This window comes from Thalia democratica, chromosome 1, assembly GCF_965202585.1.
Source record: "Thalia democratica chromosome 1, ktThaDemo2.hap1.1, whole genome shotgun sequence".
Classification (NCBI taxonomy): Eukaryota; Metazoa; Chordata; class Thaliacea; order Salpida; family Salpidae; genus Thalia; species Thalia democratica.
In genome coordinates this window covers 66,914,472-66,940,749 of record NC_139165.1, presented here as the reverse complement: position 1 = coordinate 66,940,749, position 26,278 = coordinate 66,914,472, and the positions used below count along the sequence as shown (strand labels likewise).

The 26,278-nt window shown below is 26.8% G+C and overlaps 2 protein-coding genes across 2 annotated transcripts; both read left to right on the top strand.

The window, feature by feature from the left end:
- Positions 1 to 9,815, top strand: LOC145832170 (tryptase-like). Its single transcript, XM_082939516.1, has 12 exons — positions 1 to 119; positions 2,336 to 2,493; positions 2,744 to 2,843; positions 3,848 to 4,009; positions 4,808 to 4,822; positions 4,905 to 4,987; positions 7,204 to 7,316; positions 7,709 to 7,799; positions 8,036 to 8,157; positions 8,611 to 8,714; positions 8,864 to 8,994; positions 9,420 to 9,815. Exons 1-12 carry the CDS (start codon positions 29 to 31, stop codon positions 9,666 to 9,668), a joined length of 1,419 nt encoding a protein of 472 aa, XP_082795642.1. The 5' UTR covers positions 1 to 28; the 3' UTR covers positions 9,669 to 9,815.
- Positions 9,816 to 16,175: 6,360 nt separating this feature from the next.
- LOC145838174 (fibrinogen C domain-containing protein 1-like) lies at positions 16,176 to 22,367 on the top strand. The gene is made up of 7 exons (XM_082945735.1): positions 16,176 to 16,209; positions 16,488 to 16,544; positions 16,772 to 16,923; positions 20,906 to 21,002; positions 21,460 to 21,556; positions 21,758 to 21,822; positions 22,138 to 22,367. The coding sequence occupies exons 1-7, from the start codon at positions 16,176 to 16,178 to the stop codon at positions 22,365 to 22,367; spliced, it is 732 nt and encodes a 243-aa protein (XP_082801861.1).
- Positions 22,368 to 26,278: the final 3,911 nt, after the last annotated feature.

Below are 26,278 nucleotides of genomic sequence, written 5' to 3'. Positions count from 1 at the left end.
AGCCATTTTTATAGGTAAAACATAAAAAATGAAACCGTACGTGTTAATAACTTATGTATTGTTTAGTCTGATAAGCTTTGGAAACTTAGCTGTCTCTCAAAGAGCAGAGAAAACACGAAGTTAGTCTTGCCTTTTAATTACTTAACATTTTAACTTAGTTTTGTACTTGTTTGTACACGATGATATTAGTGTATTGTCATTAAGCACATTGTACACTAATGTGCAATAATTTTTTTTTAGTATTTATGGTTAAAAATGGTTAAACACATAAAATCAAAATAATTTTGATATTTCTAATTTATTTTCTAACTGTCAAACCAATTTAATGTTAATATCTACTTTTTATATATTAAACAAATGGTATAGCAACTATTTTGCTTAAAGGTTTTTGTCTACATTCTTGTTTTATTCACAGTTTATAAAAAAGCAATTACTGATATACCGTTAGTCGGATACTTATAAATAATACTAACACTTCAGACAAACTAATATATAATAATCTAACATTCTTTATTTTTTGTGACAGCTTAAGTGTAATTGTCAAAAGTTTGTAGCTAAACGTTTAAATAAATGTTAAAAATGACTTAATATCCAGCTTAAAAAAAAGTATCTTCATAAAAGTTTTTTTTTTCTAGATAAAAAATGTAAGTTAGTATCTATAAACTTTGCGAGACTTTTTTCAACTAGCTTATTTTAACCAGATAATTTGTTTTTTTTTAAGAATTTTACAAGCTTGTTAAAAAAATAAAAGGAATACAATTATATATTATTTTTTGCTTATTTTTATCGTTTTGATAAATGATATTTTCAAAGCTAGTTATCATTAAAAAAAAACATTTTGAAATCCTATTTAGAAAAAGTTTTAGATATTTCCATAACTAGTACGAGAAAATAAAAAAACTTTAAAATATATTTGTTAAATACTTACTAGTAAATAATCAATTTTAAGCAAGCTAAAAGTCAAAAAAAAAACGAAACTGCTCTTAGAAGTAATATATAGCAGTATTTTTTATACATGAATATTTAACGTAGCTTTCTTCTAAAATTTTTGAGACATGTACCGGATTTTATAAGTGTAAACTTTAGATACAACGTAAGACTTAAAGTTTAAAAAAAAAAGACAAGAAAAGGCAACGCCTATCAAAAAATTTACATTTATTTGCATTAGTTATTGTTTTTTAAACCGACCTGTTGATCCTTATTTAAATATTAATTAGCAAATCTTCTTAATTGGCTAATAAGTTGAGGTGTTAATTTTACGGTTGTACAAAAATAAAGTGATATGTAAAGTTATGCATAAGTACTTTTTTATTTCACGTCATTTATAGAACAAAGTCTTCTTAATTTACAAAAGTTTAACTAAAGCTAAAAGTATATACTATTTTAACTTAAAAACTTTAAAAAGTTAATAATAATAGACACCAACAAACCTGACAGAACTCATTTAAAACTGTTTTGTATGCAAAACTTTATTTACTGACGACGTTTAGGTGTACATAAAGTATTAATAGTGGTTTATTGAACAAAAACAAAAAATCGCTCAATTTTTTTGGTTTAGGGACCTGAATACGCAAAAAGACCTCTCGGTCATCGAGTTGCATACCCAACTTAATCAAAACTATAATGAGCTACAAATGGAAAAATAAAAAAAACTTAACAGATTCAAACTTTACCATTTCTACAGATTCAAACTTTCAAAAGATCCAAATAAGCAGAGCAAAATAATTTTGGATAATCAAAATATCTGATTTTGCAGGCTAATATTTTAGAAATTAATCTCCGTAAGCTGTTGATATTTTAATAACAGAGGGACGTCGTCAATCAATAAAGTACTTTCGTACAAAAACAGTTGTTTTGTTGATCCAATGGGCTCTGATTGTTTGAATCTAAATGAATTAGTGCCTTTAAGTTCTGATGAGGACATATTTGTAGTTCTTTAAGTTGTTTTACTAGTTTTTTAAAAGAGCATTTAAAAGTGTGAACTTCTGCTCAGTAAATTTTAAGAAATGTATAACTAAATAACAACTTCACTAAATATTAATGTTACTTCAACTTAATAAACACATAAGAATTATCATCCACAACCTTTTTAATAAACAATTTTTAGACTTTGAAATTCAAATGCTGTTGAGAGGTGTGATAAGTGATATTCTGTCGATGAATGTCCTTTTATTATAATGACTGCATTTTAATTTCCACTAAAACAAGGCTTAATATTTAGGACGTCTTACTATCATCAAACTATTAATCAAAGCGATTACCTGTTTTTATTTTTGGTTCTAATCTTATTTTAAAACACTACCTTGATATTACTTCAAACTCAAGTCTTCAACAGATATGCACTTAGAAGTAAGGCTGACATCACCGATTCAAGTTAACGACACAATCGTACTAACCGGTGTTCTCATGAAGAGACAAGCATCTTTCAAGCTTCAAACTGATCTGACATTCTGTGTACCTTTGGCGGTATCGTTTCTTACTAGAAAGAAAAAGGTAGAGTAATTGAATATTTTTGTACAAGTTGTACAAACATAATTTATAAACCTAAAATTTACTTTTAACTTTGTCTTGTATTCAGCAATTAAAACTGGTTCTTACCACTTTTTAGAGTAAGTTGTTTAACTGAGAATAACTTAGTTTTTAAAATCAAAATTTAAACTAAATATTATTTTTTAAATATTATAGTAACTTTTAGTTTATTGGTAATAATTAACCAAATTAGTTTAATAATGTTATAAAACAGGTTTCTGTGTCTACAATGTATCAGAAAAAAGTAAATACGTACACAAGTTTAAGAAAGCGTAAAGTTACTGAGCATAACAAATTTGAACTTCTCGTTAAAGGTATATCAACTAAAAAGACCGTTAACTTAATTACATTTATTTCTTTTTATTAGTCTTTTTACAATAAGATACTAATGTTTCAAAAATTGTCTTAAAAAGATAAAGTTTGTAATCATTATATATATCTTATTAAAATGAGTTATCATTTATGTTCATTTCTATATGTTCAATAATTATTAATGTTCTGTAAAAACAAAATTTTAAACAGTTAGTTGATTTCAAGCAAAAAGGTAAAAAATATTCTGTTTATTTTAACTATTAGCTTTCTAATAAATAAGTTTAATGTCTTTTTTTCTATATATGCAACTAGATACTTTTTATTTTTTATTAAGGTTTCACGATTTTTCTAACATCTTTAGTTTTTTTCATAGTAAATAAAGCTTTAAACTTTGTTTTGGAAAGAATAATATCTTGCTGCTTGGAAATATACAAAAAATATCAAAAATTGGAATACTTTAAAAAAGTTTTAGATAACTTTTATAGAGTTAATAAGTTGTAATTTTTTCTTAAGCAATAAAAATATTTTCATAGCTATAACATTCTGTAATAAATACTACTGATATAACTACAGTTTATATAAAAGTTTATATTGTTTATTGAATGACAAAAAAAGCGCTCAAAATTTTTTGTCTTAGGACCTGGTGCACGAAAAAAACTTTTGGTTAACGAGTCGTATACCGCTTGGATACCTTTTAACGTCTTACCTTATAGAATCCTTAAAAATACTTTAACTTCAGCATAAACTTATTACTTAATATTTATATATAACTTTTTTCAAAAAAGATTACAAAAGTAGCATTTCTATACTTATAAAATATAAATCACCTACTGACTTAATGTCTACAGCTACATCAAAAGTTTTTTCATTGTGTAGATACTTTAAGTATTCACAGCACCTCTATAATTAGTAATTATATAATTATACGAATATTTTCTAAAACTACAATGGAAATTAACAAAGATGTTTTTTAATTAGCTATTTTTAATATAGTTTAACAATTTAGTATTACCGAAAACATTTGAAGTTACATTAAACGGAGACTTATTGGAGAATGTTCCTTATAAGAAAAAAGTTCTTAAAAGTATTCTTAAAATGAGAGCCTACAGTGCAAAGTTTGATGATTTGTACATAATTCCGAATGACATAAACATTCCTGAAATTTATGGTTAGTAGTATTTAAAATAAACTAAGTATCTACTTAAAAAATAGCATTGACTATTTTATTTAGTTAGAAACTCGGTTTCGTTTTTTTTTATTATTTCATTTAGTTTAAAATATTAGTCTATAAGTTTTATTACAAAATTAACAATATTTCACTCCTATATGGTCTATAACGGATCTTTAATTGTTAATTAAATCTTATTCAAATAGAATACTTAATTCTACTGTATTAAGATTTAATTAACAACTGAAGATCTCCTATAGATCACTTTAGGATATAAAAAAATTGTATTGTTTTTGATAATTTGTTATTTAAAGTCTAATTTTCTCCTTTTGTACGGTGCATAAATTGAACTTTTTTTTGTGCATTCTAAAACAAATTACAATATCATAAAGTTTACTAAAACATTAATAATAAAGTTTAAGAAAAACATATTATGAATTATCTGAATTAAAATTTTGTATTCATCTAATAAAGTTTAGCTAAATTTAAGTTTACGAATAACAAGTTTAAAAATGAGCTTTTTTTCCGTTTTTTGTACCAGAACTAGCTTTATCTTATCTATTTTTGCAGAAATGTTTAATTAAATAATATCAAAAAATTCTTTATATTTTAACAAGTTATACTTTAATTTAAATATATCTTATAATTTTCACTTAAAAGTTTTTTTTTTGAAAATTTTTAATTTAAAATTTATAACTTACTGTGTTTGTACTCTTTGAAGTTTTATTTATTTCTAATGAATTGTATTTTCTGACTATAAACTATTTTGTTAAAAACTTAATTCTATTTATTTTTCAGAGCCGGATGGTGAAAGTAAGTTTTTTATTACAATACAACACAAAGTTTTCATTTTTATAGTCTAAACTTCTATTTTATTTGTGTAAAAAATTAATAGATCACTACGGTAAAAGACCATCCGTACAAGAAAGCCGAATTATAGGAGGTAAAGAAGCTAAAAGCGGAGAGTATCCTTGGCAGGTGTAAAATACTTTTTATCAAAATTAAGATCGTATAACTGTTTTAAGATTTAAAAAGAAAGAGTCAATAAAATATATTTCTAACTAGACAAAGGGTCGACAAACTACGTCCCGTCAAGCGAAAATCTTTGGTCTCGATTTAATTTCTAGCTTGAAATGAACTTTTACAAAACAATCAAACTCAAACTTTTTCGTAATAATATTTTAAAAAATGCTTATAATTTGTTAGCAAACTTTTCTGCTAATAAAAAAACAATTTAAGTATGACTTTACTTTTAATTATTAATTCAAACTGTCTCAGTCAACTGAAGGCTTGTGTTCTGATGATCGATTTGGTATGATCAAACCCTATGTTTAACTTGAGCTTGTCTCACGACATACGAAAGTCCAGGCTTAGGCTCTGTAGACTATCGACGATGTTTTAATTGATAATTTTTTTTTTTTTTTCTTATAAAACTTTCAAAATTTCAGCGGCCTTCGAAAAACTGTTTCTAGTAAGTACTGCCCGTTGCTTCTAAACTAGCTTTTGATTACGGCAAGAAAGTATTAATTTTCAAATCAACTTCTAATTTTCTATAGAGTTAGACATGCTTTTTTACTTAATAATAGACATATTTTAAGAGAAAAATCTACTTTACCTTTACCGAAAAAAATAAGAAAATACAAAGTTATATTTATTTGTTTTATTAACTAAACCCTTTTGGTTTTTAAAACTGTTGGCTGCAAGTGTACTTTTAGACTCTAAAATTTTTGTTATGCTTTTCAATTAAAATTTTTTAACTGTCTATGAAAAAACAGCTCCAGAATCTAAAATTTTCTTAAAATGTTAAAGGCTTTTATATATTTGAAATTTTGATAAAATGACTTAAAACTAATCTTATACTTAAAAACATGTCTCTAAACTTTCAATAAAACTACGACATTGTGTATACATATACTCATTATCAATAACTTTAATAATGTAAATAAATGCCATTGCAACTAAAAAGTAAAATAGTTTTATTCATTGTTAGTTCTAAGCTTTCCGTCTTACTTATATAAATCGAATTAACAATGAATAAAACTATTTTACTTTTCAGTTGCAAATGGTATTTATTTACGACAAAAAACCTTCAAAAGTAATTTAATAATCTACTTTTTTTTAAATGAACTATTTTTTATAGTTTAAAACAAAGAATACATTTGAAAATGTTTTTTTTTATCAAGTTATAGTACAAGGTCGGCATCACGTGGCCCGCAGGCCAACTGCCGCTCTCAAAAAGTAGATCTGTGGCCTGCGAGCATGTTTTTATTTTTAGTCGGATGCGGCCCGCGAAAATCAATTCTGTGGCCCGCAAGCATGTTGATCTGACACACTAAAAAATATCTTTTTTAAGTTGATCTTTTGATTTAAGTTGGTTAAAGTTTAGTACTTTGATTTATTCCATTTTATGTTCTGACCAAAAGTATTCAACTAATTTTACCACTTAAACTTAAAAAAATAAAAAGACATATTGTCGAAATATGATTATTTCTAAACATCAGAGTTTTTTTCGTACTCTTGATGTCTAAACTAGTTAAAACTGTGGAATACTGTTCTATGTTGAGTTCTTCTTGGATTTTATAAGTTATTAATTGTCTTTGAATAAATTGTTAAAGTCATTGATCCAATCATCCAATGAAAAACTAAGCTTTGCACAGTAATTAAAAAAAATTCTAATCACACTAAGTATTTTATTTAACAACTAATTTGTATGTTATTTTCTGAAGAATAATTTTTTCACTGAATTTATAATTGGTTCTTAAAGATACATTTAAAAATCATAAGAATATTGTTTTGGTAAAACAGTGTATTGATCGCAACACATTTCCTTATTTCATATATGTATACTTAAAACTCAGACTGAAGCATTTATCAAACTGATTAAAATTAAAAATAAATAACTTTAAATATGTGATTAAAACTAATACTGCAACTCGCGAAGATGTTTCAAGGTCAAAATTTGACCAGCTAATACATCCAGCCTGCCGACTTCTGATTTAGTATAAGCATTTCTGTATTGAAAATTATGAATTTTTGTCATGAAAAAATACTTTTATCAGTTATTAACAATTTAGTTTACAATCGCTAAAATAAAAATGTAGTTTACTTATTGCAATTTTGTTTTAAACTACTTAAGCATAAAACTCATTAGCAAACTTTCAAACTGACTCTAAAAGCTAATGATGCAATTTTAGGCTGCTATTAGATTTGTTGAGAGACCTCCCTGGTCGCCTATCAAGCACGAATGTGGAGCAATTCTCATCAGCTCTTGCTGGGTGCTAACAGCTGCCCATTGTTTGCAAAATGCGTTAGTATATCCGTTAAACTTTTTTTTTAATTAAAATTTAAGGAGTAATTACTATAAAGCACGACACACTAACTTTTTATTTATAACTTAATTTATATAATGTCTTTTACAGTTTAAAAAGGATGTTTTAAGTGAACTTATTTAATCAACCTAGTAAAAAATTAAGACTTTATAAAGTAATTCATTCAAGTTTAATACTTAAATAAATACTTCAAAAATCAAGCATCACGATTAAAAAAGTAGTTTATTAGTTGAAATACGTTGAAATTTATACCTTAAGTATAAATATTTTTCCAAATAGCATCGTTTTTTATTACATTTTGAACTTTTAGAATGTCAAACAAGTATTAAATTGTTTTCTTTGCCAATCAAAAAGTATTTTATCCCTTTAGAAAGTCGCAAGGTAATCGCCGGTTCATGGATTACCGAGTTATAAGACTTGGCGATCTTCACAATGGTGACGATGATGATGATGATGAACAAGTTTTATTTTAATTGTTTACTAAAAATACTTTATAAGCAAATAAAATTTACATTCCAAGAGCGTTTTAGAATATTGCTTTTTTGTTTCTTTGAATATTTTCTATAAAACTATAATTTTACACCTGTCGTTAAGTTCTAAACTTTCTAAACATTATATATAGTTAAAATAACAAATAGCATATAGTTATCAAAATAAACTCACTGGAACTCATCGTACTATTTCTTTTTGACTAAAGGATGTAAAAATGGATCGCCTCGTTCTACATCCGGATTACAGCTACGAACATGACCATCCAGTGCACGATGTCGCTCTGATTCATCTTAAATCAAAAGTTGGAGACGAGTGTGTTCATTACAGGTTTTTCCCACTGCTAAACTTTACATTTATATCGTTTTATACCAAAATGAAGTGTAAAAAAATATACAAAATTACTTAAAGAGAATTGTCAGTATGAAAATTTCAAAATAATTCATTTTTATTAAAGATCAAAAAGGATCCAAATTTTTTATCATAAAGAGATATATAAACTTTTACTAATAAAGACAACGTTATACTTGTCCTGGACATGACATTAAACTGTATCCTGATTTATGAATCGATAACCGAAAGTTTTTTTTGTACACCAGGTCCTAGGACCAAATGTTTGAGCGCTTTTTTTTCGTTCATAAACAATATGTATCCTCAATATACAGTAATTTATCTAAAATCGAGCACTTGTTTTAAATAATGCGCTGTAAATAATAGAAAGCCTATTGCTGACAAAAAAATAGTTAAACTTATGTCATTAAGTATAAATTATACATTTAATAGTGGAAAGGTAGAACCAATAATTCTACCTCCGCCAACTGGATATAATGTAACAGAAGGAGGCAGATGTTTTGTTAGTGGCTGGGGCGCAATGAATTGGACTCATGGTAACTAATACTTTAGTTCAAATAGAAAAAAAAACTTTTTTTAAATTTACACATTGGAATTATTATTATAAGTTGTTTTTTGCCTTTAGTATTTTTCGTCATTTATTTTAGAATTGTATTAAGTCTTATTAGTATAACTACCATTGTAGAATCATTACCAAAAGAGGGCAGTGATTTGATGTGGACTGATGTCAATGTAATAAAATTCGAAAAGTGCGTTGAATCTTACGGAAAAGATTTTGGGGTTGATAGAATTCAACCTGGAATGTTTTGTGCAAGTGTTCGTTTGTTTATTACTTCAAAAATAAAAAAATAATTTCATAAAAATTAAGTCATGTTTTTTAAAAATTACTTTTATCTAAACATAAATCAAAGTTTTACACAACTTTTAAAAACGAAGAAAAACTATTTTATCACCAAAGTAGCTTACATGAACTTATTCAAGTTCTATTAATATGAAAACTAAAGCGTAGATATGAGAGTTAGCTCAAACATGCATACATTGTAAAGTTTTAATTATACTTAAAACGTACATTAAATATTTTTTTTATAACTAACAACAAGCAGCTCTCTAAATATTTCATTCGTAAAATCCGTTGTTACACTAAAACTTCTGCGAAAAGTAAAAGTCAACATTAATTAAATTTAAGTTGTTATTTTTATCAACTTTAACAATAAACGTAATAAAAAAGTATATCTTTACAGGGAGACGGCAAAGACACTTGCAAGGGAGACAGCGGAGGTCCGATATACTGCAGCGACAAAAGACTGTCCGAAAATACCGTGCTATCGGGAGTCACCTCGTTCGGAATAGGTTGTGCGAGCAAAACACATCCGGGAGTTTACGTGGACGTCAGCATGTACATGGAATGGATCACTCAAGTCACTGGCGCTTCAACCGAAAAATCTCCGCCCAGACACACGCATGTTGTAGAAGAAAAATATTTGTACTAACAAGATTGCTTTGGTTTAAAATGCACTATCTTCAATGAATCTTTTATGCTGTTGTAGAATTAATATTTATCTGATTAGTTTTTTACCAGCAGACTTTGAAAAAACTTACTTTTGGTTATTATAGTTTTCTTAAATAAAAATATGCTCCTAAAATGTATTTTTATAACAACAGGTGTTATTATATAAAAGTTATTAATATTTAATCGGGATAAGCAACACTTGGCAATACCTATAAAAGTTACACGAGCTTCGTTGCAAAATCAGTTACATGTGTAATATTCAGCTAGTTCAGGGTTTCCAAAACTTTTTTTCATAAGGCTCCCTTAGAAAAAACTAAAAAAGCTGTGGCCCCCTCTGACAAAATTTCTCAAAAAACTACCCTTAAACATGTCTAAAATATTTTTTTTTCTATTTATCATCAACTGCAGGATATCTAGTGAAGGTTTAAAATTGTGGCCTAATTCCCCCCTATTGCCCCTTTGCAGCTTGTGGCCCTTTAAATTTCTGAAATAGCCCCAAGGGAGCCTTATGGTCCTGGACTGGATTTTAAGAAACCCTGGACTAGAGTATAGTTCTGAAAAAAAAACTTTATTTTTAAAATGTTTTTACTGCTAAAACAATTATAATTCATACTTTTATCTTCGATCTATCGAACACTGAATCTAACTCAAGTACTATCTAACACAAAAAAACAATAATTAATTGGGAAAAAAAATAATTAAATCATGAAACTTAACTTAACAAGTCTGTTAAAATAAAAATTATCAATTTTTTTTTTGCATAAAAGTTCTGTAAACCTAAAAATCAAAAATCGTTCTAAATTGGAATTTTTCTGAAAAATTTAATTTAGGCTTATGGTATATAAAAAAAAATGGAAAAAACAAACAAGTTTAAACTAGATTTAATAAGTATATTAAAAAAAATATTTCAAAAAAAAATATTATTTTCGGAGAAAACTTGTAAAATTAAAAAAATAGAAAAAAAACTCAATATTTTTAAAGGAGCCCCACTACAAAATTTAAACCTAAATTCGATGAAAACTATTGTGAAAAGCAAAGCAAAAGAACGTTCTTTAGAATAAATAAAAAAAAGTTCCAATTTAGCATTAAAGAATTTGAATGATTGGTTTTAAAGTTTGGTTCAAAAAATTACAAAAAAAGCCATCCAAACCAAGTTCACGCTTGTTCTAATTTTAAGGTAATCCTATAAGTAAATTTGAAGTAGCAACAAAAATTTTTTTATTGAAACAAAAGTAAGACTGAATCTTGGTTGTGCTGTAAAAATTACTGGATGGGTCATGTTAAACTAAAGATTAATTTTATAAAGGTCTTTAACGGCATGTGTAGAATATTACATTTAAATATGTGAAGTAACATTGCCAAACATTGGGTTCTTGTTCAAAATTTAAATCTATATGTTTTTTAAGGTATTAGAACATCAGTCTCACTCTTCCCTTTACAGCACTAAATGTTATAGATGTCAAGCAAGTAAGTTGCATTATATGTTTTGTTTTGTATACGTGTTGACCTCTGGGTTTTAATCTTTAAATGTTCAATCCAGAGAGTTTTCAAAAACTTCATTAGAACATTAGCCCCATCAAGCCACACTTTCTGCCTGCTCTATTAAAATTAACATTTTTAAAACAATCTTTAAATAAAAAACCTTTAGTCATAAGTCTCTGTCAAACACTCTTAAGATAAAAAAATCAAGATTCTAAATCACAAAGTTCGGTAAATCATGAAGCTCAAATCCCAAATTATGTGTCTGCAAAAACTGTAACAAAAATAAATAATTACATCAACAATAAAATCATTTGATCCTCTGAAAAGATACAATAAAAATATCCCTGTGCAGTTAAGCTATACAACTTAGTACAGTTTACTGATGTGGGTTATAAATGAAGCTAAGTTTACATTTGCAAGTTGAAGAGATTAAGTCTGATGTTTTTTTACTACAGCAGTAAAAAAAATAACAAACACTATCTGACAAGATTTCCTGTTCACTTTTTTTTTCTTTTATTCTATGCTGCAAAATTAATGACTACTTGCCAATTAAGATACTCAAGAGAGATTAATTTTAATATCTTATTTAAGCCTTAGATAATTCTAGCTTTTGAACAAACTTATTATAAATGACAACTCAACCTAAAAAACTAAATAATTTTTTAGTTCAGTGTTCATAAAATATTGAAACTGAAACGAAATTCTTTAATCAAATTCCAAAATGCTAAATATAAAAACAGATTTTTCAATACAAAAACAGTTTTATAAAGCTAGTTATACAGTTTTAACAAAAAAAAAACACATAAATACCACTTTAACTTTTTCTCGTTTTTATTTCTTCTTATCTTATTTACATAACATTACAGGTGATTACAAATTACTTGCTTGACCTTCAAAAATTGTTTATTGTTGTGGAGGTGAGAGTAAGTCTGATGTTTTTCTACCATTAAAAAAAAATTTGCGGTTTAAGTTCTAATAACAAAATATTAACAAAAAGTTGTCATTATTAAATACCTTTTTTAAATTTCATAAAAGTTACTAATTTTATATACTTTAAAAAAAAGAAAGACGTTATTTAAACTGTTTATTTTTTTATGTTAGAGTTATAAAACAAAAAAAAGATTGAAAAAATATTAATTTTTTTAGCTTACATTTTTAATAAATAACTTTTGTTGTAGATAAAAAGTGTTTAGACGTAAAAAGTATAACTATCTAATTAGTGCTGCTGCTGCAAATTTTAACTTAGAGTCCATGTTTTTTGAGTTTTTTCAAGTCAATATGTATGTCTTATAACTGCTAAAAGACAAACACATTATGTAATTTTTTTATATTCGGTATGATGTTTATAAGTATAGTGATTTAAACTCAGTAATCTTTCTCTTTAGTAAACTTTTTAGGTACACACTTCCTATTAAGTACGCACATTTTACCCAAAAATTGTTGTGTACAAAATGACAGACTTGTATTTTTAAAACTTAACTTCAAAATATTTGTCAATAAAACCCAAAAAAAAAACTATTACAAAGATAAAAAAACAATTAAAATTTTCATAACAAAATATATTTCGTGCTTAATTAATATTGCTTTTCAGTTGTTTACTTAGCAATAAGATAAAGATTTAAATACATACAGCTTATACAGTCAAAAGATAACCAATATAAAAGTAGTATTAATAAGAAAAAAGTAATCAAAAATATATGAGTAGTTTTAATTACAACAGAACGAAGTAGAGACGTGCAAATCGAATACTTTATTTACAACCAGGTTTCAATGACAAAAAATGCGACCTCTTCAAGTAAAATAAAATAGTAAACTGCACAGCTCTGTTAAAATAAGCTCTTTATATTTCAGTAAATTGAGCAATCTTTTTTAGTTAAGACAAAAAAACTACATTACAACAAAATTAAAAATAAACAAAACATACGTAACATTTTATAAAACAATTTAAGAAAACAAAGAACCAGTATAATCAAAACCTTATTTACCTTGTTTACAAAAGTTATGTTTTCTTAATACAATACAATACATATAGCCTAAATTATTTGATTCAAAAAAGTCTTTTCAAACTATAATTACTTGCACAATCAGGTTTCTTAACTAGATGTTCTGCAATAGCAGATCGCTTTGAAGCATTCACAACTCTTTTGGTTCTTTTATGACCCCGTTTTGCAAAAATCTTTTATAATTATTGGAATATGCTCTTTTATCCCCTTACCAAAATTCCTAGAAGTCATTCCGATATAACTATCTTTACAGAAGCAGTTAAATTGGTAAACTAACATACTTTTTTTAATTCTGATATCGGATCTTTACTCTCAGGTCTTATCAATGGAACATTTTTGCTCTCAAGTCTTAAAGATATTTATCAAATTAAGAACTTAAGAGAATAAAACTAAAACTATTTGCATTTATCCTACCGGCAAGGTCGGCGATTGATTTTTATTACTTAACGAAATAAGAGCTTCTAAATTATGACAAGTTAAAAAATTATTACTTGGTATATGTTTAAATTATGGAAATGGGTCAAAATTGCACGAAGACATAATCGCACAAGGATACTAAATTGCACGAGGGGACTAAATTGCACGAAAACAAAATTGCAGGAAACAAATTTGCATGAGGGCACAAAAATGAACGAGGGAACAAAGTTGCGCGAAGGCAATTTTGCACCAAGAGTAAATTTTGCACGAGTTACACTTTTGCACGAGAGTAAAAATAAATAAATAGAAAAAATATGTAAAAAGAAAAAAAAACTAAAAGATAAATAAATAAAAAAGGAAATAGAAAAAAAAAGTTACTGTCCGAGAGTAAGGGGTAACAGTGATAGTAAAAATTAAAAAAAAAAAATAAATAAATAAATATATATAAATAAATAGTTGAAAAAAAAGCTACCGACCGAGGGTAAGGGTTAGGGGTAACAGTGATAGTAAAAAAAAAATAATAAATTAATTTAAAAATTATAATAATAAATGAATTAAAGAAAAATAAAATAAAGAAAAATTAATTGAAAAAATATATATAAGTTTTAACAATCCCGATTTACTTATATTGTTACTTATCTTTACCCAGCTGGTTATTATCTGACTCCGCCGTGCGTTGTAACACTATCGGTGATGTTATTTAAATATTTAGAAATGACTTAGCTAAGTTATTTAGCTTAGTCGACTTAATGAATTGCGAACTAAACTATAATTTAAGCTTAGCCTAATTAGATAGTTAGATTGTTGGACTGCTTAAGCTAATTGTATATAAAGGAATCGAGTCTAGAAATACAAAGCTGTATTACAATGAATAGAAAATGCGATTACACATAATAACGAAGTATACAAATAAACTACTTCAATTCACAAGTTGATATAAAAGACAGTCGCCTTCTTATAAGAAGTACGAGGCGAACACAACACTTATCAATAACGTTCACTAGCGCTCTCAGAAACTAACTCATCAAAAAACTAGCGCTTCACTAAATTAAAGCGTTTTTAACTTTGAGAAAAAAGAAAGAAAAGAACAGTGCTAACTGTTACAAAGTTACCGACCGAGATATAGGGTTAGGGGTAACAGTAAAAGTTAAAAAAATATTTTAAATTAACAAAAAAGTTAAAGAAAAAATTAAAAAAATTCAACCCGTGCAAACATGTCTCCGTGCAAAATTGTCTGCTCGCGCAAAAGTGTCTTCGTACAGTTTTACCCCCTCGTGCAAAAGTGTATTCGTGCAAAATTATCTTCGTGCAATTTTGTGCACTCGTGCAATTTTGTTCCCTCGTGCAATTTTGTACGCTCGTGCTAATTTGACAGCTACCCTTAAATTATACCCCTAAAGCTTTTAAAAAAATATCATGTGAACAAGCCAAAAAATAAGAATATGTCATAATACAAGTTAGTTATGACGAAAAAAAAACTCATGAACGCCCAAAGTCCGGAGCTGTTGGCATTTGTCCTACAAGAATTTATGGATTTTGGTTGTTCGGCCGAAAAAGAAGGAGGAATGAAAAGCTAAAAAAGGACAAAAGTAGAGGAAAACGTTACAAAGTAAAAATTATTCTTGACTCTTTCTATCTTCAAATCTAAAGTTTATTTAGTCATTCATTTAATGAAACTATTTTTTGTGTATTTATGTATAAACCAATATTTTAAACTACTTGTTTCAAGCTTAACAAAAAGTTACAAACAAAACTGGACGGCATGACAATGTAAGGCCAAGTTTTGTCCTAGACAAGACGTCAATGGCTGGCCACTAGCCAGCGCTATAAAGTCTGAAGTATTCTTGTACATAAACACCAAACAAGCGAGAAAACAGCTAATTCTTTCAAATACTTCATTTGAGAGTTGTAGCTCTTTGTATTTTTTATTTGTTTGTATAACTATTCAAACGTTTTATAATGTCTTTCTTATGACAGTTTTATTTTTGATGTAAAAAATAGTTTGCTCACAAGCTCATTGCATTCAGCTTACATACTATCTGTAAAGTATTAAGTTAGTAAATAGTAAAGTGTTTTAATTTAATAGTTAACACAGTCGTATGTAAATCTAGTAGGATACTGAGTGAGTATTTGTACAATTATATACAAAAATTTTATAAAAAGGTGTATCTTGAACCCGTTTACCCTAAATTTACACTAAACCGATACCTTGTTTTCTATTTTTCATCAAAATTGTTTTTGACATACTTTTACTTTACTTTTTTTAAGAACGGATTAAATGATACCGTTTACTGAACTTTAATTGTAAAAGAACACTACTATATAGTTTAAAGTCTCTACATATCTTTTTGAAAAAACTAAAAGCATTGAAGTCGCAAAATTAGCAAAACTTATTTCTTAAAAGAAGTCCAAATGTCCTTAAACAAACAAAAATTAAATGTTAAGCGCATACTTTAACAACGTCCGATATTAACTAAGAAATTGCAAAAAGTAAACAAACCAACAACATATTGACATAATCGTTTATTTTTTTTTATAAATATTCGTTTTGTTATCATAAATTAAAAGAATTTTAAGTTAACAAGATGTTGCTCACGTTACTTTTTGTCTCAGTTTGCTGTAAGTTATACCTTTTATGGAAAAATTTAACAATTTTTTTTTCTGAAAACATAAAACAAACATAAGTTTTAATAACTTTAAGAGTTAAGTTACAAATCTATTATGACTAATTTAGTAAACAACTTTTGAAGTTTTACATTTTGTACGGTTTTTTTTTATTGAGATGTTGTACAATTAAATATAAGTTTTAAAATTAAGAGATAAAATTTTATTCACATACTGTACTTGTAATTTTCAAAAAATATTAACTGAAATTTTATTTAAATTTTTTTATGAAGGTAGTTTTAGTGCAGCAAACACTAATGAAAACTACAGTGATGCAACAACCTGCGCTGGTTAGTGATTTTATAACTTTTATAACTTGCAATTGGCTTTATTGTAAAAATGAAACATAAACATTACAAACTTCTTTTAAAACTAATTGTTTTGTAAAGTTTCACTTCTACTAGTACCTGGATATTTTTTCAAAAAAATAAAAATCAAATTAAAAAGTTATTTTTATTATAAGTGGTAGATACCTTAAAAGGTTCCTTAAAAATATTAACTGAATTTATACATACAGACCTGTTCAGACCCTGCGACTATTACGATATTTACTATTTCTACCCTATAGCGCCCTCCGGTGTCTACACAGTCTTCCCTTATTTCAAGGCGCCTGAATTTCCCGGAATACAGGTTTCATGCGACATAACCACGGACGGAGGCGGTTGGACGGTTTGTACAAGTTTAATTAAATTTATGAAGAAAGACTAATATGAATGAGTGTACGACACAATGACCGAGTGGTTTTCCTTAGACCAGGGGTCGGCAAACTGCGGCCCGCGGGCCAATTGCGGCCCTTGAAGGGTAAATCTGCGGCCCGCGAGCACGTTTTATTTTTGAATGGAATGCGGCCCTCGAAAGAAAATTCTGCGGCCCGCGAGCATGTAATGTGGCCCGCTGAGCAAAAATATATTCTAAGTTTAATTTTTTATGGTAAAAATGCTGAAGTTTGTTTAAATTTGATTAGTTTCATTTGAAGTCCCTGTTTAACATTTTGAAACAATTAAAAGCTTCACTGCTTTGGGTAAAAATTGTAAAATAGACAGATTAGCATTCGAGCCGTGTTTTTTTTTCTCAGTTTTATAATAAGTTGGACTAAAAATACTTGTATTCAGTAAGTTATCTATATAAATATCTTAAGTAAATGAACAAAATGCAAATGTTTTCCCTTGTGTACAAAATGGACAGTAATTAAGGAAAACGTCATTTCTTTACAGTTTATATATTTTCTTTAATATGTAATTTATACCTAAGATATTTTATCACTATATTAAAGTGTACACAAAATCATTAAAAATAACATAATAAAAAGAAATAAAGTTTATTTTATTTAGATTTTAACACATTTTGAATGTTGTATAAGTTTCCTGTGTACTTTAAGTTAACTCCTATGCACATGAATGTACAGAGATGTTCATTTTAAAATACTTTTAAAACTTTATCTAAGTTTGATTAAGTTCAATTTAAGCATAATTTTCGATTATAATTGTTTTTACATACAATATCTAAGATTCTACAGACACATTTAAAACAATAAATATGACATAATTGTATTAGTTTTTGTTCAGTATACAGTTTTATTTTACAAAAAAAAATTTTTGGCAACTTAAGTTAATTTCTTTGCATTGTACACTTGTATACACAGATGCTCTTTTTTGGGAAAACCTAATTAATACAAACTAGATTAGGGATGATAAATTTGTTAAGTCTGTGTATTACCAATCAAAATTGTTTAAATTTCAGCAAATAAACAACTTAACATTGCAACACACTCAGACTAATTCAGGCTAGTTTATAAACTCTTTGAAAATCATGCCAATTTAGGAATTTTTCAGTTTTTGACTTAAACTTTTTTTTATTCTTAAATGTAAGGATACTTTTTTGATCACTCAGGCAAGATTTTTTTCTTTGAAGAGTGGCAAATTAAACTTATGATGTATGTTTTGTTCACTTTACAGTTTTAGTTTTAATTATGATATATGTTAAGTTTTAAGTTTTGTATCTGCTAAAATTGGAAATATTACTTTTATTATTGTTTACATACAAATGAATCAATCATTGTTGCCAAAAACCCTTTAATTTTGAAAAAACTTGAAATTTGACAGTTTAGGCTAAAAGAATCTGGAACTTGAGAAATTTCGAAAAAGACCTTGAGTTTTAAACAATTTTTACCCGTAAAGTAATGAAACTTTGACTTTACACAAAAGATCTATCAAACAAATATATTTTTTGTTCTCAACAATTTTATTTATTTAAAAACACAAAAAAGTCACCTAACAGTATCTTTTAAATGTTGCTTTACTATTTTAGACAGTTTTTTTTTACTGTAAACTTAATTTTGTACTAAAAATAGACTAAAAACTTGCACTTTTAATATCATGAAATAAATTGAGAAGACATGGAAAAAATTTCTTAAAAACTTACAGCAACCCTAAAACTGTTTACATTCTTTCTAAGACTTAAAAATAGCACAAGTATTTTTTGTTTGACATATGTTATTTATATACAACATAGAATTTTTTTTTTAGAAAATAATTAAAAATGGTAATTTTAAGTATAATGACCAACTATTTTAATTTTCTTATCTTTAACACCCCTTGTAGGTAATCAGATTCATATGATTTCGCAGTAAAATGTTCTTAACCTTCTTGATAAATGCATGTAAATCCTTATACAGAAATTATCATAGTTATAATTTCAATCACAAAAATTAAATAAAATATCATTTTTTACAACTTAGGTAATTTGTTTGACATGTATTTCATACCTAAGTTTCTCTTATAAATGTTTTATCACTACATGTTATATTTGAGTGTACAAAATTTTTTAAATAATACAATAGTAAGAAATAGTGTTTATTTAATTTTGGTTTTGACTCATTTTGATTTTTTTAGAAGTTTTCTGTGTATCTTAAATTTATTTCTACGCACACCAATGTACAGAGATGCTCATTTTTAAACCAAATCTTAAACAGTACTTAAGTTATTAAAAACACCTCAAACAAATATTCTCAGATGAGCAGCATTTGTTGTTGTTTTTATCTTAATAGATCATTTAAAGTCATAAATTGATTTATTTGACTTTGAAATATCAGAAATTGCCTAAAAGGGACTTTTTGTTGTCACTGAAGAGATTAACAAATAATTTTTACTACCACTAACACAAGTCCTTTAAAAAAGTTTTCAAATCTAAACGGTGACGCCTTTTAAATATTTACTTTTGCCACTTTATAACTTACCTTGACAAATTTTTCTGTAAAGTTTGTAGTTACTGAAGATTATCATGTGCTTTGTTAAAACTGACTTAAGCGATTTGTTTTTTTAGTTTCTCGCAACAACTCCTAATTAACGTTTTGTGATTCTTATAAATCGTCTTATATTTTTAGTTTACTTTTTTTTATAAGCAATATTTTCATTGCAGATAAAGCAATAAATAATTGCTACAATTATCAATAAAAAAAGTTTTTCTACTTCATTTATGGCTTAACAAATTTTTATACTATCGTTAACACTATTTAAGTAACTTAACTGACTGTACATTCAAGCTGGCTTACAATATTTTTTTTTTCTGTATATATTTATTTCACTGTCAAAAAACTTCGTTATTTCTTTATTTCGTGAGTTTTATTTAAAACAGGGTGGCCAAAAAAGTCAACTAGTTGAAAAACTCACACTTGGTTAAACCTATTTAAGAGATTTTAGAAAACTTAGGTGTACGTGTGAAATTTTTATTGCAAACACTTTGAATAAATCTTTGAATTCTCAGAATAGTTTTTATGACTGCAGTGAAGTTTATTAATTATAATTTTTTACTTGTCGTTTTAAATATTTTGTACTTTTTTATGATGATACTTTTGTTAAGTATTAAAGTATTAAACCTTTTGTTTTTCAAAGGAAATTTTTGGCTTTTTTAACTTTCAATAAACTCAGGCTGGTTTTATGATATTCAGACATTTTTGCTTTTAAAGTGGCAACCATTTAAAAGACTAACTAATTTTCAATAGGGTATTTTATAAAAATATTCAAGCATTAATTATTTATTTTGTTAACTAGCTACACAATTTTTTTTTAATGCAAATTATATAAAACGTAAAAACTAATTTCAGCAATTAACATTTTTAAATTATGAAAAAGTGGTTGACAATACAGAAAATATATAAAAGTGACTTATAGATGGTTTTCAAGCATAGTTTTTTTTAAGAATTAGGTTCTAAGTAAAACAAAAAAATTTATTAAGATTTTCTTCTCAACTTTTAAAGATAGTATATAGTTTATTAAGTCTTGAGTATATTAGTCTATGTAAATTTTATTCCACTAAATATGTATAATTTAAATGGGTAATCTATGTGTAGCTAAAAGTCATTAAAGATAAAAAACTGAATAAAAATAAAAGTTTTTTATTAGTGTCACTAAAACTGCGGCCCGCGAAGATTTTGGAAACTTGAAATTTGGCCCGCGAGCACCAACTGCATGCCGACCCCTGCCTTAGACCAACAGTTTTTTGAGCTATTTCGTTTTTCGTTTATGTTTAATAAACTAACTTACTTCATACTATACGTCATATGTCTTTTTGAAACAGTGTTGACAACTTGAGTGAGAAAAAAAAATTGACTCAGTAAGCACAAAAAGCTTTTCTGAAAATTAAAATTTTTTAGGTGTTCATGCTCCGCAAAAATGGCAGCGTTGATTTTGATAGAAACTTCGATGAATATACTCAAGGGTTTTGCGATGTATCCGGAGAATTTTGGATTGGTGAATGATTTTTTTTAATTTCAAAATTTTTTTTTATGAAGAAAACTAGTTACATGCACGTTAAAATCTAAGGATTTTTATTGATTATCTGGTACAAAATGTAATCATAGTTAACTAGCAAAATCTGCGGAACCCGATGTATTTTTATCTAAAACTGAAAATTTTAAAAACAATTTTTTTTGTAAAAAAACTTACAATGCAATATAAGCTGATAATCTTAATAATTACTGTTTCCTAGTGTTTTTATTATCATAACTGCATTACTATTTTGGATTTTATGTTATGTTTTTAAGTTGATAACTATAAGTTTTTTACACTACGGTCACGTGAGACTTTTTGCTATACAGTGCGACCCACGAGCAACTTTGTTTAGTAAAATTGGACCCTTACTTATTAAAAGCTACCGACTCCTGAACTGTATAAATGTAGATATTTAACAACGCGATGTTTGTTTAAGGCTTGGAAAAGTTGCATTTGTTCACTTATCGAAACAAATACAAGATGCGCATCGATTTCAAGGCCTATGATGGCCGCCATGCTTACGAAACTTTCGAGCTAGTTTGCTTTTTTCTAATAAAAGTTATTTTAAAAGCAAAAAAAATAACTAACAAACTTCTAAAAAAAAATAAAATGAAAAAAACAAGAATCACTCATTTCGCTTTTGAAAACTTAAAACTAGATGATAAACTTTCAAATGGTTACACCTGTTAAAAAAATAACTAAACAGCAGTAGCTTAGAACAAATATTATTACAGGGAATCTAATATTGGTGAAGGCGATGTTTATATACTCAATTATTACTCTGCTTGCGGTACGGCAGGTAAACAATTATGTTTGTAATTTATAAAACTTAACATTTATTCATTCTATTATTTTTAACGTCAAAAGTAAAACATTTGTTTAATTTCGTTAGAAAAAAGTTAACCATTAATACTTCAAAATTTATACCATAAAAATTGAGTATCATTGTAAAGCATTGTACAACTGTTTTAATAAAAACTTGAAGAATATAAAAATTTATTATAAGTATGTAAAATCAGACCGTGTTGTTACAATCCACGCATACATTCTTTTCATTTTAGAGGCTTTAAACTACGAAACAAGCAATCACCCTGAAACAACTTATTTTATAAAGAACACAGACGACGCCATCTACGTCAACAAGGGATGAAGTTCACCACCGAGGACCGGGACCAGGACACGGATCCGTCCACCAACGTCTACTACGACTACCGCGCTCCTTTCTGGTACGGCACCCACACCTTCTGCAAGCTTTTTGGTTCGTACGGCGACATCTACTGGTACTATTTCGATTACTACAACCCACTCGAGCGCGCAGAAATGAAGTTCAGGGCGGAGTATTGAGTTGATTGCAGAGGCTTATGTTTGAAGTTTGGTGCGTTGTTTAGTCGCTTTCGCATTAAACTTACTTGTGATGTTTGTTACTTTTTATTTCGTTTCAAATTACTACAATACTTAAACATTTAAGGTAGATTGATTCGGGTAACACGCTTCAATTTGTATGGTTTGGAACATTAAAGTTTAAATACTATTTGAACTCACTAAGTTTGTTTAAAAAGGTTGTTGGAACAATAGTACACTAGTTTGTTTATAGATAAAATCAGCTTTAAATATATATAAATCTTAAGACTTTAAACTAAGAGGTTTACATATATTTTTTAGAACAAATTTGTTTTTTAAGCTGTATAAAGTTATTAGAAATATAAAATAACTGATTGTTAAACATGTAGATAAGGTACAGATAAAATGTTGGTAAATAAACAAACCAACCCTTATTTAGTTTTTGCTATAAAAATAAAAGTTAAAAATTAAGCCCAAAAGTTTTATGGTTGATGTATATTGTTTATTGAACGAAAAGAAAAAAGTTCAAAAAGTTTGGTCCAAGGACCTGGTGTACGAAAAAACCTTTTAGTTAAGGAGTTGTATACCACTTGGATACAGTTTTACATTTTGTCCAGGACAGGATAACAAGATAGTTCTTAAACTTCTTCTTAAAAAGATTATTAGATTCGAAAAGTAGGTTGTAAATGCAATCAATTGGTACTGCTTGTTTTGATAATATTTATTGTGTATCAAAATGTTAATTAATATGATTTTAAAGTCCTATCTATTGTTTTATCTAAGTTCGCTGTGTCAAATGAAGATAAAGTTTGAAAAACAAATCAAACTATCCTACATATGATTAATTGTAAAATTCTCAAACTAAATTTCCTTAAAAGCAGAATATGTACTTTATTAATTTTAATAGAATAAAAATTACCGAAGTTTTTAAACAGAAATAATTAAATATTAAAAAGGAATTATCATCATACGATTGTATGTCCACATTTAGGTCTATTTATTTTGATTACTATTTATTTACGTGTTTAAGTGTTTTCTTTGATTTTTCGCTTGTTTTTATTGTTATTTTATTAATCATAAGCAAGTTTTTTTTTCCTTTACTTTTATTATTAAGTGTTGGTATATTGAACAGAAGCTAATTATATACTGTGATAATTAATGATTAATGCTTAGGCTTTTCATTGTCTAAGTAACAAAAATAGTGCAAATTTGAATATTTTATTCACTACTAGGTTTCGATGACAAAAAAAGAATTACGACCTTGTCAAGTGTAATAAAATAGTAAACTGCACTTAATAATGTTGTTTATCTATAAAGTTATTTAAAAACTTATTTGTGCATGAAAATCTAAACAAAAAAGCTAATATGTTGCATATTCAAAATATTCAAGCTTATAAGTGTATATTTAGGTAAAATTAGCATTAGTTTCATAATAAACTGAAATTAACTAATGCAACGAGTCAAAATTTAAATACAATTAAGAACTATTGAAAATTTATCTAAAATTCTTCTAAATAAAATAAAAACTATCTAAAAATTGTAACTTAAACAAAGTATCAACAAAATCATTAACAAAATTTAAAAATTGATTAAAAAGTCAAAACCCATTTTGTATTAAATTAATGTAACATTCAAAATTTAAATTCAATAAAGAACTATCTGAAATATTTTTTAAATTTAAAAATTTATCTAAATTGAATTAAGAACTATCTGAAAATTTTAACTTATACCAAGTATCAACAAAACTCCAAAAAAAAAAATCAAAACCTATTTTTTAACAGTGTTGTATACTTACTTAAATCTTATCTGCTTTCCATTTTACTAATAAAATTTGTTCCTGTGTCTGCATGAGATCATTAATTATTTTTTTTTTGTTGATGTAACATGTATCGGATTCAAGTATCAATAAAGCTTTTTTTAAGCACAACATGAATGTTATTGTTCATGGTTGAGACTTTTTTTCACTTTTAAGTATTTTCCAAGTTAATTTATAGTTGTTGTTTTTATTTATTTATTTGTGTGTTAGTTTCTAAACATCTGTGGCGAGTGTTTGTGTACTGAATGTAGTTTTTGTCGTTTGTTTTGCTATTAATTGTGGAATTTTGTGTTGGTATACGTTTTTTTAGCTGGTTGGCACTTTGCCAAATGTATATTTTTGATTCGTTATCTGTTTTTATTGTTGCCTAGTAGATGACGTTTTCTGCCTTACATTCTCCTCCTTCCAGGGGGCACGTATGTTTCTTTATACAGTTACATGATTCATCTTACTCTATAGATACCTAAAACAAGCTATCATAACTATGAGCCAATTAACTTTAACTGTTGATTTACTTATTCTTCATTTTTTTCGTTCCCCTTATACTTTATGTAATAAATGTTAGAAATTTATCTGATTACTACTTAAAGCTATTAAACTTGGTTAACTTTAAGTTTTGTTTAAGTACTTGATTATTTAATAAGAAACTGCTTTATAAGGGTTTATTATAACTATAGGTAGTCCTTTTTAGAAACATGAACTTATTTAAAAATATCATGCTCGTTCATTTGCTGTGTTTTGTTTATTAGTTAATTTCAGATCTAAAAATTTTTTGCAAAAAGAACTTGGTACTTATTTAAATTTATTTGTTTCTTATGTTATTAGATATTTTTCGTTTCAATTCTTCTTCTTTTTTTAAATTTACTTTGATGTCTGGGCCCAGCATTCCACAGTAGGCAACAATTAGTATAACACTAACGGTTTAAACTTAAAATGTTTGACTCATATAAATTAAAAGATTAAATATTTGTCTAAAAAGCACTCTATTTGTGTGAAAATTCTTAAAGTAATTATATTTAGCTATTAAAAAAATACTTACTTAATTTGGTTTAACAAACAGTTTGCTTTTAGCTTATATCTTTTAAATGTTCAGCTGTATGTTGTATTAAAAAGAATTCGTAATTAAAATTAATTTTTGTGTTACTTTTAAACAGTTTAAATAACCAGCTTAAATAGATAGTAAGCTTTATCAGTTTTTTTTTTTGAATAGACTTGTACCATAATAGCGACTCTAACTTAATAATTTAAATAATTATAACTTAATAAAAACTAAATATAAAGTTCAATAGCAGAAATATGTAAGAAAAAACGCATTATTTATACGATTTTAATAAAGTTAATGTGTTTTATCAACGTTTATATTTGCATCTTTAAAGTTTGGTTAGCGGATAGTGTTATTTTTATAATAATAAATAAGTGTTTACCCAAGCAAAGACTCCTTGCTTCCAATATATAACAGACATGGTTTTAAAAGCAGAGTTGCAGTGATGAAAGTGGTGTGTTGCGAGTGTAGCAATAAAGCTTGCAGTCTTGGAAAAAAAGGTATCCAAGTTAAAAGCGACTCGATAACCAAATAGGTTTTTTCTTTCACCTGGTTCTAGGATCAAAAGTTTTGAGTGCTTTTTTGTCCTTCAATGAACAGTACTAGTTATCTTATCGTCCATTTGTTCTCTTATGATTTGTAGTTTTAGTCTAGCTGGTTGTAGTGTTCATTTAATCTACTAGTTGGTTTAGTTTGTTTATAATTAAAACACATCATTAACAATTAAATAACAATCGAACTTCTAACATATAACAAATCCTTTTTTAACCCATATCTATCCCGTTAAACACCCCCAAGTAACTAGTACTTTCCATGTTGTTGATTTTTACATCAATTAAAATTAACTGATTTAATATTTTAAATTATTGTGAGTTGAGTATTCTTTTAACAAATATTTTGATAGATATTCTAAATTTATTTCATAATATACAGCAGTTGCGACGCGTGATATTTCGGTCGTGGGTGCGGAAAAGTTTAAAATGTCTACTTAATTTGAGTTGCGAAGATGGTGCAAAAATGCTTTAAACTTTTTTTTTTGCTTTTATTTTCAAACCC